The following is a 14068-nucleotide window of genomic DNA, read 5'->3' on the forward strand; positions in this document are numbered from 1 at the left end:
GCCGCCCTGCCCCTCACCAGTGTAACCGCAGTGCGTGGAGGAAGGCCGAGAGGCCCTCCATGATCAGGAGGATGGCCACGGTCAGGGTGGCGAAGGCGGTGAAGATGAAGAACAGCGCCAGACTCCCTGCCAAGCTCTTCACCTTCAGGCCCATGTGGATCACCATGGTCCAAAGCACCTCCGACAGCTCTGGGGACAGGGGAGAGACAGGCACCCGGTTTATTTGGGGAGCAGCGCTGTGGGCTTTGCACTGCTCTGCCACACCGCCCCTGGAGTGTCCCTGCCTTCTGGCTTCCCACGACCCGAGTGGGACCACTGTGCATCGCCAACCTGAACATCATTCTCTCTTGGGACTTTGGAGTCTGAATAACCCCAGAAACTTTCTGTAATTTTCACTCTCTCTAAGGCCCCGCCTGAGAGAGTGCCCAGAGAAGGGGAAGGCCATGGTTCCCGACCAGAGAGAAACACACTCACGTGCGTGGGCGAGGCTGAGGGCCCAGAGCCGCAGGTACGAGGCCGTGTTGGAGATGCAGCCCAGGCAGTACTCGATGGTGTGGATGGCCTGGTGCACCATTGTGTCTCCAAAGTCAAACTGCGGTGGGGAGACCAGAGAGAGCACATGAAGCTGGGGGGAGAGGGGCGCGCATGTATGAAGTCTGGGCTGTGCCGCATGGCCCTGTGCGCTTCTCCAGGGGCCAGGAGCCCCCAGGCTTGAACTCCAGTGGTGACTTCAGCTATGCCGACCCCTAAGATCCTGCCTGGCTTAGTACCCACCTGGGACACCCCCATTTCCCTCAATACACTACATTTTAATGAACAACATCTCCATGAGGTTCTTCTCAACACATCCGTTTTTCTCTCCTGGCTAGTCTGTGAGCTTAAGTGGAGTGTATGTGAAGTTGAGAACGCTCGGAGAAAATGGCATTCCGGACTTGAAGGACCTTCTCTAGCCACTCGTACCCACTGGTGTGTGAAGTCCCCCAGGGGAACACCTGCTGTGAAAGAGCCAAAGAAGCAGGAAGCCCCTCCCTCCCTCTGGCACCCAGCTGTCAGGCCCTAAACCTCAAATCACTTCACTTAATTAGCTTAACAAACTGCTGCACTCAAGGTAACCAACCTCCTTTTTTGGCGTAACTTCTGAAAAAGATGACAGAAATTTTAGCAAAAATTTTACCAATTCTGCCCAGCTGGTGTGGTTCAGCGACTGAGTGTTGTTGACCCATGAACTAGGAGGTCATGATTTGATTCCTGGTCAGGGCACATGCCCTTGTGGGCTTGATCCTCAGTAGGGGGGCTGCAGGAGGCAGCCAATGGATGATTCTCTCCCATTATTAATGTTTCTCTCTCTCCCTCTCCCTTCCTCTCTCTGAAATCAATAAAGACATTAAAAAAAAAAAAGTTTTACCAATTCCTACTTGGCCAGTTGATTAAGACCAGGTAGAATATCATTTGGTTTTTGTTTCTGTTTTCCTTACACTCCCTTTCTCCGTTTTCCTTTCAACATACAAAATTATTTCCAGAGTAAAGAGGTGGGGCTGGAACAAGCTCTCAGGAGTTCACGTTTAGGACTGTTGAGCAAGCACAGCTGGGAAGGACACAGATGCTCTGGAAGCACCAGGTGCATTTCGTGGCCTCCCACTCTCCCAGGTGGAGAAAACAACAGTTACTCTAGAACAGGAGGTCGTTCCATTCTGGGGGCCTCTCCCCACAGCCCAGCCCAGAACCCTAGGAGCAGAGGGACTCCCCAGCCTGCCGTGCCCTTGGGTCAGAGTCTATTTTTCACTATTTCTTTCAGGACGCAAATGACTCCGCACCTAGAGTATACCAGAACTGCCCTGGAAACACATGAGGGCAGGGAGAGAAGGGGCTGACCCCGCCAAGATGTACTTCCAGTCCATGTCTCACGTCTAACGGCGTCACTACTCGTCCCCCAGGAACCCACGCCTGCCAGTCAATCTTGAATGCCCATCTTCGCTAAGGGACTGGGGCCTGTAGCTTTTACATTCTTAGTCTCATATTGGTCCCTTCCTTTCTAACTCCCTCTGAAAAGGCTTGCTTCTCCCAGGCCTCCCAAGTTTTCCCTGACTCATAGCAGACTAGCTGGTCCCCATGCCTCCAGACTGTGCCGCCTCCCCAATCCAGGATGTCCTCTCACATCTCCACTTCAGCAATGCACGTTTGTTGTGTCACTTTCAGCTTCACCACCCTCTGATGGCTCCTCGCTGTCCAAACAATCTGTGGCTCATTTCTGCCAACCTCTGGTCTTACCTCTCACGAGTCCCCCAGCTCCTGACTCTGAGCTTCAGCTAAGCTGAATACCCGTTTAATCCCAAGCGTGATGGGCTTGCAGGCCTCTGCGCCTTTATAACTGTTCATACTGGTGGTTCTGCATCTCCCTCTCCCTCCACAGAGACTAAGCCTAGCAATCCTTTCCTCAGGGAGCCCTTTCCTGGCCTCTGCTTCCCCACCCCTCTCAGTGTTTTCCTGGTGCCCCTTTCTGTTCCCACAGCATCCTGGGCACACTGTGATCACACCACTACCGCCCGGACTGTTTCCTCAGTTTGTTTGGGAGTCCTTGAAATCAAGGACTGTGTTTTCCTCCTTTCAGTTTCTGTAGCATTAAACAGAGGCTTGACACGTGGAGGGTGAATGAATGGATGGATGGGTTGGATGAGCACGCTTGATGAGATGACACAGTAGGGAGAGATGCCACTGATCCTTGCTGATTGGCTAGTCTTTGAAGGTTTCCTAGACAATCACATGACCTGGCCCCGGTCTGCAACTGGGTGCCCCCCCAGGAAGAGGAGGCACTGGGCTGAGCAATGACCTGTATGCGGCAATCAGGTTTTTACAGCCAAACAATACGGGGAAGTTCTGGGAGAAGTAGGCTGGATTTTTTAAGAATTCTGTTTTGTTTGAAATCTTTAGATAACTGTGACAGTTATCCAAATTTGTCTTAAGCTGTGTATATGTCTGATAAAGTGTTATGACTGCTTAGGAAGCTATGAAAAACAGGACCCTCGGGGATCTGGGCGGCCAGAGACTAGGGCAGCTGAATTACAGTCCATCTTGTTTTGATGTTCACCTCCCCTGGGACATGGCTGCAAATAGGGCTGTTCTGGCAATGACCATGGCCTTTGGGTGCTCAGTTAGTACGACATTTAGAAAGAGCAGTGCTGTTGGAGGCCATGTTACTGGGAGGGGGCTGGGCTCCTCACTAATATGGAGCACACTCCCACATCCCTTCCAGGCGGCCCAGCCAGAGACTGCACAGATGAGCGGTCCAGAGGAGCCTCTCAGCCTTTAGGAAGACTGAGCACTGTCTGTTTTGACACAAAACAGCAAAGACTTTTTCCCATTCCTATCACTCTGCCCCCTTACAGAGAACAGGAGAGCCAGGGAAGGGAAGGTTTATGGGTCTAAGCATTTCAGAGAGGAATTTTGGGGAAGATGCAAACAGTGCAGCATGGCCTTTTAAAAACCCGATTCCAAACTTGTATGTTGCTAAGAGAATTCTTGCTGAGCTGGAAGGCCTACTCCAGATGCAGCCTGATCATTTCGCCAACTGTCTTCCTATTCCGTTATTATGCTCCGTGTGTGGCTGATATCACAGACAGACTGTTTTTTTGTTTTGTTTTTTACTGGGATACATCTAAGAGGCAAAGCCTCCTTTTGAACGCTGTCTACTTCCCACCTGGGTCACACAGAGGTAGAGCTGACCCTAAGGCAAGGGTCCAGCAACTGTCACTTCAAGCATCATCAAGCTGATGAGGGCAGCAGGAAGAGGCTGGCTGCATCTCAGACAGGGAGGAAGGGGGAGCTTTACTCATAAGCACTCAGAGGCCCAGGGAGGAGACAGCCACTCCCAGTGGCAGAGCGACCATACATAGCATCACAGGAGAGGCAGGCAGAGGCCACTGGGACTTAACCCCCAAGGGGAGTCACTTCAAGAATGCCAATGCAGACATTGCTTGTAGCTCCTTACAAAGCCATTCTCAGAGGTATTAGATCAGCGAAGTCAATGAAACAAAGACAGAGGCGACCAACGTGAGATGCAGTTAATGGAGATGAGCTTTTTCAGAACACAGATTCACGAACTGGTTAGAAATGGCCAGTGAGATGCAGGAGACGCGGGTGTCATGGGTGGCCCCCGGATGCAGCAGGCTCAGCAAAGTGATCACAAGGACGGGAAGACAAGCCCCAGATAGACATGAAGGCAAAGCAGCTTGTTTCTTACCGCTTCATCCTCGGTAGGCTTGAAAACACAAAGTCACACTTAGTGGGAAGCCGTGGCACACACAAGGTCAAGTCACGAGACTACCATTGCTTCGTGGGGAGGACGGTTAGTGTTAAGTGGGTCTAACATGGTGAAGGCAGCCCCTCAGCATACAGGAAAGCGAAATCAGCAGGATTTAGCGCAGGCAGAACTATTTTTAAAAGGCACCCCAACCCCTGCAATTTCTTTTTTTTAAATATAGTGAAAGTGATCAGTCAGACTAAAAAGTCCAGTCACCTGGGGTCCTCAACTCCTATCCCTTTTGCTTTAAAAAGAATACAATGAACAGATGAGATCCAAAAGTTCAGAGGCTGTGTGCTACGAGTGGTTAGGCAAAGACTGTGAGTTTTAAAAAACTGAGCTTGGAGGTGGGGTGTAGGAAAAGTCTAGCTTAGCCTTCCTAGTGTTTTTCACTCTCCCTATAAAAAGCAGGCATTTTAAAAAGGCTCAAATGAAATATCTGCAACAAGAGCACATCGGTGGGACCGGACTTCCAAAGCATCAGTGGTTCCAGCGCCAGCTGCAAGGGATGTGGATGCTGCCCACGTGGCTGTGTTCCTCGTATTAAGAGCCGGAAGCTGGGCCTATTCTGCCTCAGTGTCCTGGAGAGCAGGTAGTAACTGATATCTGCATGCAACTCAAAATTTAAGAAGTGGAACAATAGAAAAAAACTGCTGCGGGCTCTGCCAGCAACACCTGGAGTTTACGGGGCCCCTGGGAAGAGGCTGCGGTGCCCTGAGCGGTGCAGAAGGCAGGCTGACCATTAGGATTCGTATTTTCATTTTTTCAAGGAGAAGACCGGAGTGAAGCCACTGAGGTGCACACGCCAGGGCTGACCCGGAGTGGAAGGAGAGGAAGCCCGCACCACTGGATCTTACCTCTTCCGCATCCTCTGAATGGGTGGAGAGCTGGTCATGCTGAATAATCTCAGCATCCTCCTCTGTCGGTCCGTTGCCCACCCTGATCCCACCAAAGGTGACAGTTCCCTACACACAGAAAGAGTAGAATTTGCCTGGGCTTTAATATGACATTTTGTGAGGTGGGGAAGGGCGATGGTTAGTACATACAAACCTCAGAAAAGTATATATTCTAACAACAAAAGCAAAACCAGCTGCTCCAACAGCAGTAAAGACAAACCACTGTTCCCACCCCAACCACCACCGCCCAGCCCCAGCCCCAACTACATTTACCAACTCGTCCTGAGGGGAGGAAATAGGCAGTTCTGCCTGCTGCACTCAGAGACACATACCTTGCCTTGGTCAATGCTAATTAAGAACCCTGCTTGAATGGAAAGGCTTAGCACAAACAGACTCTCATAGCACGTGTAGCTCTATCCTCAAAGCTTCCAATGGCCTACATTTTTCTGAAACTGAATTAAAGAGGAGACTTCCTAAGAGGGAGGGGCACCGAATGACATGGTGATTGTAACCTGGTCTGTCTGAGAAACTTTCAACAGGAGCCCCAAGAGTTCCAGCCACCTCTCCCAGAAACGTACTGGGCCTCTGCTCAGAAACAAAGGAAGGAAAAAGGCTTAATGTACTTGAACTTGTTGCTAGAGAATACTGCGTTAAAAAAAGAAAAAAATGGAAAAGAAGCTCCCTTCCTCCAATGGGGGATTCTGGAGTGTGAAAACAACTCTCTCTGGGCATGTGGGCAGACGCTGATGGGTGTTTGCTTCCCAGGCAGAGTTTTCAGTAGGGTCTCCAGAACAAGAATTTCTACGTAAACCTCATTTGGGATGAAGTCTGACTGATATTAATTAGTGCTAACCTGCCACAGAGGGAAAGGAGCTGAAGAAACAGCCCCTGGCCCTGGCCAGTGTTGCTCAGTTGGTTGAGCCTAGTACCTTACTCCAAAAGGTTGCTCATTCGATTCCCAATCTGGGCACACGCCCGAATTGCCAGCTCAATCCCCAGTAGGGGGCATGCTGGAGGCAGCTGATCAATGTTTCTCTTTCCCCTCCCCATTCCTCCTTCTCTAAAGCCAATAAAAACATATTTTAAAAAAAGAAACAGCCCCTAGGCCTACTTCCTATGGTTTCTGTCTGCAGAACCAAACAAGACAAGTCGGAAGATGGCTCTCTGGCAAAACAGCCTTCCGGGCAAGCAGCTCAAACACTGTGTAAGCAGGTTTGGACAACGGCCTGGAGGACCCCACGCACACCTTCACCTGCTCTCAGTTACTGACCACCAGATCCCATTGGACAAATGCTCCCTCTTCCAGCAGCGATTCTCACGTGCTGGGCAGAGAACCATTGCATCAGAGTCACATTGAAAGCTGCATTTCAGTACACAGACTCTCAAATACTTCTCCCAGAAAGTGCAAATTCAGCAGGCCTGGTGTGGAGCCTAGGAAATCTATATTAAAAATATATACCCTCAAGTACAAACTGTATAATCATTTTGATTGTGTATCAAAACTGAAAATGCATGCATCATTTGAGACTCAGCAATCCAATTCCATCCACTATTGGGAACTTGCTTGTGAAATTTTATCAAAGATGTACCCTAAAATTGCTACTTGTAATAGCAAAGAACTGGGAACAATGAACACATCCATTAGTAAGAAAGTGTTCACATAATTTTAGCATATCCAACAGAATGGTCTATGGAACGCTAGGAGAATAACTATGAAACAATCTCCAAGATACACTAAATTTTTAATAACTTAATAAATCAAGGGACAAAATAGTGCTACAGTTTAAACACAATTCTAGATGTGTCTTAAAAAATATATGTCTTAAAAATATATCAGAAGATGATAGATATATGCTGACGTACACACACAAAAAATTGGAGGTAAAATGCTGTTAATAATATCCTTAAGGAGGAGAAGGGTTCTGGGGACAGGGAAGCTTTTGCTTTCAGTATTATTTGCATTTTCTTTTCCCCCCAGAATTTTTATTGGAGCCAAACTGACAACACATGCTGGAGAGCAAGATCTCAAATGTTCCCTTATTTGCATTTTCTAATCAAGGTAACCTATTGCTTTAATTGTACTTTTTAATATCAGTGGGGGATTCTCTGGGTCATAGAATTATAGACCATTTTTATTTTTTCTTCCACTTATCTGTTTTAATACCCCAAGAAACAGATGTTAACTTCACCAGGTGATTCTGATATGAAGTCAGATTCAGGAACCACTGAAGCCCTGGGCACCGCCAGGTCACACAAATATTAACCTGACAACCCTCAGAAGATGGACTGAAAGGGCAACAAAGGGCATGGACTCCTGGGATGGGTTCGAGGGCACAGGAGGCTGGCTTCAAGGCACCTAACGCAGAAGGCCAGTTCTGAAGCTTCCCTCACTAGAGGACAGAGCGGGGCAAAGTCCCAGCTAGACACTAATGACTGTCCTTTCAGAACCCAGGGAATGAGAGTCATAGGAAGGGGGATGAGACACACACACCAGCAAAAAAAAACAAAAAAAAAAAAAAGAAAGAAAGAAAAAAAAAGAAAAAAAAAACTAAACTGTGACACAGGCTTACAGGCAACCAAGAGGATACAGAACAGAACAAAATCAGATCCATGTTCATATCCTCAGCCCTTGGGGTCAAGAATCCAGAGTCCTTGTTATAGAGTTATCCTGATGCCATTAGGCTGCTCTCCAGATGTTTGGCAAAAAAAACAAAAACAAAAACCTGTGGGCTAAGAAGACCCTATGTATGTGGGGGTTTCTAGATTGGGGACTTTTAACTTGGATAGTATGAAAGAAGAGGATGCTAGATTTAAAAGCATCAAGATTGATGCATCAGAAGCACACCTTAAAAACATTAAGACTAGCAGAAAGAGAGCCCATAGAAAGAATATAAATACGTGGATAGTTTGTGCTTTAAGGGTTTTTAATATTTTTTTCTTATAGGAAAAGAGAAAGTTCCTACTTGAAAATCATTTAAGCAGCAATATTAAGATATCTTCTTATTCAAAATACCAGCCCTCTTAGACTAGTTCTAGAGGGATGATCATAGTCTTCAAAGTTTAAAGGGATCAGAAACACCTAATGAAGGAAATGGATATCCATCTAAATATTCATTTTCTTTTCAAGGAGTATGATGCTACTAGAACCCAATAGTACATGAGTGATCACTACTGGTGAGACTTAAAAATCCTATAGATTCATCACTTAGAATAGACTGTACTAGTTTGATATTAGGGCATTGAAAGATTTTGGTTAAGAGATGTTTTTAAGGACAGATATTGACATGCTTAACATTCAAATTGCTGATTCTGAATAATAAGCTAGTACTGGAAGAAGGAAAGAAAACAGAGATGACTCTGGTCATTACCCCAGATGTACAAGACACACGGCAGAGCCGAGTTCTCACTGGAGCAGCTGAGGATGTGAGGGCTTCTGAGTCTCTCACAAAAAGTAGACATGTATAAGCTTCCAATGGAAGGAGACTTAAGTCACAGCTAAAATGGACCAAATGTCAAGCATTTTCTGAAGCAGAACTTTAAGTGTCAGGAAACCAATTCAAGAATCACAGAGATGTTCTTGCTCCGTGCTGAAAATCATCCGATACGTGGTCACAAAACACAGACATGCAAGTGGGTGGGCCCAAGAGCTGCCATCTTGGATTAAGATGATGGGACCCAGAGAGAGTACAACAGCCACTCTGCTTCCATAACCACGACTGTACTTACATATCGGAATAGAGACTTGTAGACCAAGGGTAAAGATGATATCAGAATCTACTCATAAGAGGTGGAACTCTTTTCTGGCGTCTCAGTGAGTAACAAGGACATACTTCCCAAGAGCACACATGTCCCACGCTCTCAATATAGTTAAAAAGAATGCTGCTGCACTGTTTGCCACCTCTTTACACAAAATGTGATGGTTTGTTGGTTTAAATTCACTCACTGTTGCAGCCGCTGCTGCCTCTAGTCCCTGTTGGCTCGGGGTTGGGCTGACTGGGGCCTCCACAGGTTGCCCTTCCTGATAGTGAAGGGAAGAAAAGAGGAAGGGAGAAGAGAACAAAAGAGGGAGGGAGTGAAGGGGGAGACGAATGCAGGGGACATGGAAGGGTGAAGATGGTCAGAGAAGGGAGAAGGAGGGTCTTGTAACTTAGCTGCTCTCCAACAGGAATAATAATCTAACAGCCATATGAGAGTCATGCAAAAAGATCTTTTGGATTTTACCACAGTGTAATAAGTAAGCATTACTGCATAGCTAGAAGTGAACATTTGGCAACTTAAGCATGTGTGTGTGTGTGTGTGTGTGTGTGTGTGTGTGTAGAATTCACATGCACACATACATTAAGTAAACACAAGTATGTATGCTGTTTTTAAAAAATAAAAAAAACATGCTTCAAGCCAAAATTTCCCCCGAATGTTTTGGTTGGTTGGAGTATCACAGTCTTATTTCAAAAGAAAACGTCTCAGTGTCAGCCCTGTGGCTGCCCAGACAAACCACATGAGTGGGTTCACACGGCTGCAGCTCTCGCTGCCTTGTTGTGTCTGATGCTGCATCTAGACAGGCCCAGGCCTGGATTTTGCTGAGCACGGCATGAGCAAAATGTGACCAGGAAAGATAAACACTTATGACTTATTCTCTATACCCGAGCTACTCAAAGCTGCATCCAGATGTCCAGGCAGCAAAAACACTTTTTGATTTCAGCAGGTCCAGTGCTCATGCTGGGATATGACACAAATGCATTTTGAGAGTATATAGACTTATGCACAATTCATTAGATCCAATGAGGAATTGTCTTGATCTTAAAAATATATAGAGTAACTTTCAGCAACAGAAATACACCCACCATATGCTTCCTCCTCAAATACTGATGGCGAAGGACCAGTGGTTTAAACAGTAGCATCCACGGTACACACAGCAATGCGACCACAACCAGGAAACACTGAACTCCTTTCTGCAAAGAAGGACATGACACATCACATTAATCAAACATGCAGTTTCCAATTCCAGCATAAATTACCCCCAAAACAGTACTTTCTTATGGACTTGTGAATAATGCTAACCAGACTCTCAAAACAATTAGCAGATGTGGCGAAGCCCAGGAATTGTCCCATAGGATGAGAGTTATTAGTCTACCCTTTCTGCGTAGAACCTCCCAAGTAAGGAGGACAGGCTGACTTTAGGTCTGGATGCATGAACTGAAAACCAAATCCTACAGAAAGGGATTTAAGGTTTTTTTGTGTGTGTGTGTTTTTTTTAAAATATATTTTATTGATTTTTTTTTACAGAGAGGAAGGGAGAGAGATAGAGAGCTAGAAACATCAATGAGAGAGAAACATCGACCAGCTGCCTCTTGCACACCCTCTACCGGGGATGTGCCCGCAACCAATGTACATGCCCTTGACCAGAATCGAACCTAGGACCTTTCAGTCTGCAGACCGACGCTCTACCACTGAGCCAAACCGGCTTCGGCTAAGTTTTTTTTAGGGTAACAGGAACATCTAACTTCCTGACCTAGGATAACTGCCTAAGACAGTCCACCTCCAGGCTGACGCACCTGTCCAGAATATAGCATTGAATTGTGAATGTCCTCGTAGTTAAAGACGAACATGTTTATGAAATGGATCAGAAGGCTTGGTGCTCTCTCAGATGTAAAGACGTCATAAGCCGTCCACTTGTAAAAAATAAGGATAACCAAGTAGCCAAACAAAGAGGTCATGAAGATTATTTCAGGAATAAACCCAAAGTAGATATTCAGGGGCTTCTTGAAATAGCTAAAAAGGAAGAGAGAAAAAAAATGTGAGAAGTGAACAGACCCAGGGCCACCCCTACCTCAAGTGGAGCCCTCACTAAATTTTCCCCTGTGACTCCCTCACTTCTGTCTTTATTACTTTATGAAGCAAGAGCCAGAAGCACTGGAGACAACAGAGACAAACGGGATTAATGATGACTTCCAAACTTTTGGACCTGGAACAGTTCCAGTACCATCCCCTCCATTCTCCCATGAGAGAGAGATTGGAAAATTTAGTACATTCCAAGACACAGTTCAAAATTGCATGTGAGTTACACATCAAGGAAAAAATAACTCATTCATTTTGATAAAAATTACACAAGGTTCTTTCAAAGTTCTTGACTGCAATTGTAAATTTTTAAGGGACTAATATTAAGTAAGCACTTAATTTTTTAAAAGCACCTTTTTTTTTTTAACACAGAACAGGGTTCTGAGTTACTAAACCCTCCCCCAAAATGCCATGAATTCCTTAGGCAAAAGCATTACCTAAACTATGCACATTCTTATGACAGGAACAGAGCGACTCACATATGGTTGAAAAGGCTCAGACCGACTCCGAACATCATGTGGATGATACCAAGGATAACGGACATCTTCATCTTAAAGGAGTTGAGGAAGGTCAGCTTATTAGTAGCGATGTTCCAAATCTGTCACAACCCAAGGAAACAGAAGGGTATTACAAAGAGTGCTCAAAAGGGAAAATAGTCACCCATTTAAAAAATAGGGTTTTTTTTAATTATGGAAAATTCTAACCACATTCCTAGGTAGAGAGAATAGTATAACAGACTACTCCCACATGGACATCACCTAGTTTCAACAATTAGTATCCACCTATGCACTCTCGGTCAATCTGGCTCCATCATGGCCCCAGCCCACTCCCCACCTCCATATTATTCTGAAACAAAATTCAGGAACCATATAATTTTACTGTAAATATTTCAGTGCAGATCTTTAAAAAGAAGGATTTGCTGAAACCGGTTTGGCTCAGTGGATAGAGCGTCGGCCTGCAGACTGAAGGGTCCCAGGTTTGATTCCGGTCAGGGGCACGTGCCTTGGTTGCGGGCACATCCCCAGCGGGAGGTGTGCAGGAGACAGCTGATCGGTGTTTCTCTCTCACCGATGTTTCTGACTATCTCTTTCCCTTCCTCTCTGTAAAAAAATCAATAAAATATATTTTAAAAATAATAATAAAATAAAATAAAAAAGGATTCATTTTAAAAACATGACCACAATGCTATTATTACACCCAAAAACAATAACAATGATTTCTTAATATCATGGAATATGTAGTCAACATTTGAACTTCTCTGGATTGTGTCCAAATGCTTTTTAATAACTCATTTATTCAAAGTAAGGTCCAGACAAGGTCTGTACACCGGGATTGTTGACATAGCTTTTAAGTCTTAATCTACAGTGTTTCCCTCCAGCTCTCATTTCTTATTTCTTACAAAGTATTTGTTGAAGAAATTGGGTCAGTTACCCAGTTATCTGTAGATGTTTCCACAATCTTGTGTTTTGCTGATCATGTCCCTGTGGTGCTGTCAATCTATCTACTTTTCTATTTTTAAGAAGCTTTATTTGTTTATTTTAAAATATATTTTTATTGATTTCAGAGAAGAAGAGGGAGAGGAAGAGAGAGAAACATCAATATTGAGAGAGAATCATTGATTAGCCTGCACTCCCTCTACTGGGGATTAAGCCCACAACCCAGGCATGTGCCCTTGACTGGAATCGAACCGGGACCCTTTAGTCCACAGGCCAACACTCTATCCACTGAGTCAAACTGGCTAGGGCAGTCCATCTACTTTTTAAATATTAATTGCCTTAAGCTTTGTCCCCTAAGGCCTGGATGGCTGTAATACTTCCCGGACAGTTCTGCTGCCAGATAACATGGCCATCAGATAACGTTTTCTAAATGGCGACTCTGACGCAGTCATTTCCCAAAACCTCCCCCTGAAGCCCCACCACCATCTCTAGGCCAAAGTGCAAAATCTGTAGCCTGACAAGCAGGATCTTCTACCATCTAGCCTGGCTTCTTTTTTTCCTGAACCGGCTTCTTCGTGAAGAGCTGATCCTCGGTGACCTCTAACCTGAAAAGTTGTGACTGGTTCTCTCTCCCGCCCCAATCTCACCTGAAACTCAGCTCTACAACTCCAACTGCCTGACAGACATTTTCCAGGGTGTCCCCCACAGTCACTTCAAACTCAGTATCTACCCTGTAAGTATCCAAAGAAATGTCTGCAAGAAAATGTTTTAACAATAGAACACTATATAAACGTGAAGAAATATTATTAGACTAAGCTACTTGAGGGCAGGAATTATGTTTTGAAAGTTCTGTGTTCTCCCCAGAAGGTACTATGCCTTGCAGATAATAGGGATTCATAAACATTTGTTAAATGCATATGTAACACGTTATTAAACTTCTCCAAGCCTATTTCTTATCTGTGTAACACGGATATCATCATCTACTCAATAAATTAAGGACAAATCAGATATGCTGAGGTCTCAGTGCATATTTTTGGCCCATAGTAAGCATTTCAGTAACATGAACTTCTCTAATAATTAAAATAATCAACTCTGTATCTCCCCACCTCTATGTTTTTGCAAACACTTCTCCTCACCTATAACAATCTGAAGTATTTTTAAAAAAATATATTTTATTGATATTTACAGAGAGGAAGGGAGAGGAATAGAGAGCTAGAAACATCGATGAGAGAGAAACATGCCCGCAAACAATGTACATGCCCTTGACCAGAATCGAACCTGGGACCTTTCAGTCCACAGACCGACGCTGTATCCACTGAGCCAAATCAGCCAGGGAGAGTAGAAGAGAGAGGGAAAGACAGAGAGAAACATCAATGTGAGAGAAACACATCAATTGGTTGCCTCCTGCAGGAGCCCTGACCAGGGCCCCGGCCGGGGGAGGAACCTGCAACTAAGATATGTGCCCTTTATTGGAACTGAAACCGGGACCCTTTGGTCTGCAGGCCAATGCTCTATTCACTGAGCCAAACAAGCCAGGGACAATTTATTTCCCATTTTAATAAGAAACCTTAATCTCTCTGGGCCATAATGATGTCTCCCACCTG

At 45.3% G+C, this 14068-nt stretch overlaps 1 protein-coding gene across 8 annotated transcripts in view; it reads right to left on the reverse strand.

The window, feature by feature from the left end:
* The window catches only part of ATP6V0A1 (ATPase H+ transporting V0 subunit a1), a 51331-nt gene that overhangs the window by 6650 nt on the left and 30613 nt on the right, over positions 1-14068 (reverse strand). For 2 of the 8 annotated variants that reach the window (XM_084862473.1, XM_084862471.1), the window contains exons 15-22: positions 11508-11626; positions 10746-10962; positions 10035-10142; positions 9137-9211; positions 5155-5262; positions 4238-4255; positions 475-592; positions 18-189 (exon numbers count right to left, since the gene is read on the reverse strand). In XM_084862473.1, the coding sequence (XP_084718599.1) occupies positions 18-189; positions 475-592; positions 4238-4255; positions 5155-5262; positions 9137-9211; positions 10035-10142; positions 10746-10962; positions 11508-11626 (935 nt within the window). The remainder of the gene's footprint in view (positions 1-17; positions 190-474; positions 593-4237; positions 4256-5154; positions 5263-9136; positions 9212-10034; positions 10143-10745; positions 10963-11507; positions 11627-14068) is intronic. The other 6 variants (XM_084862477.1, XM_084862475.1, XM_084862474.1 and 3 more) reach the window with 3 other exon arrangements.

Source organism: Pipistrellus hanaki, assembly GCF_964339955.1.
Source record: "Pipistrellus hanaki genome assembly, chromosome: 16".
Classification (NCBI taxonomy): domain Eukaryota; kingdom Metazoa; phylum Chordata; class Mammalia; order Chiroptera; family Vespertilionidae; genus Pipistrellus; species Pipistrellus hanaki.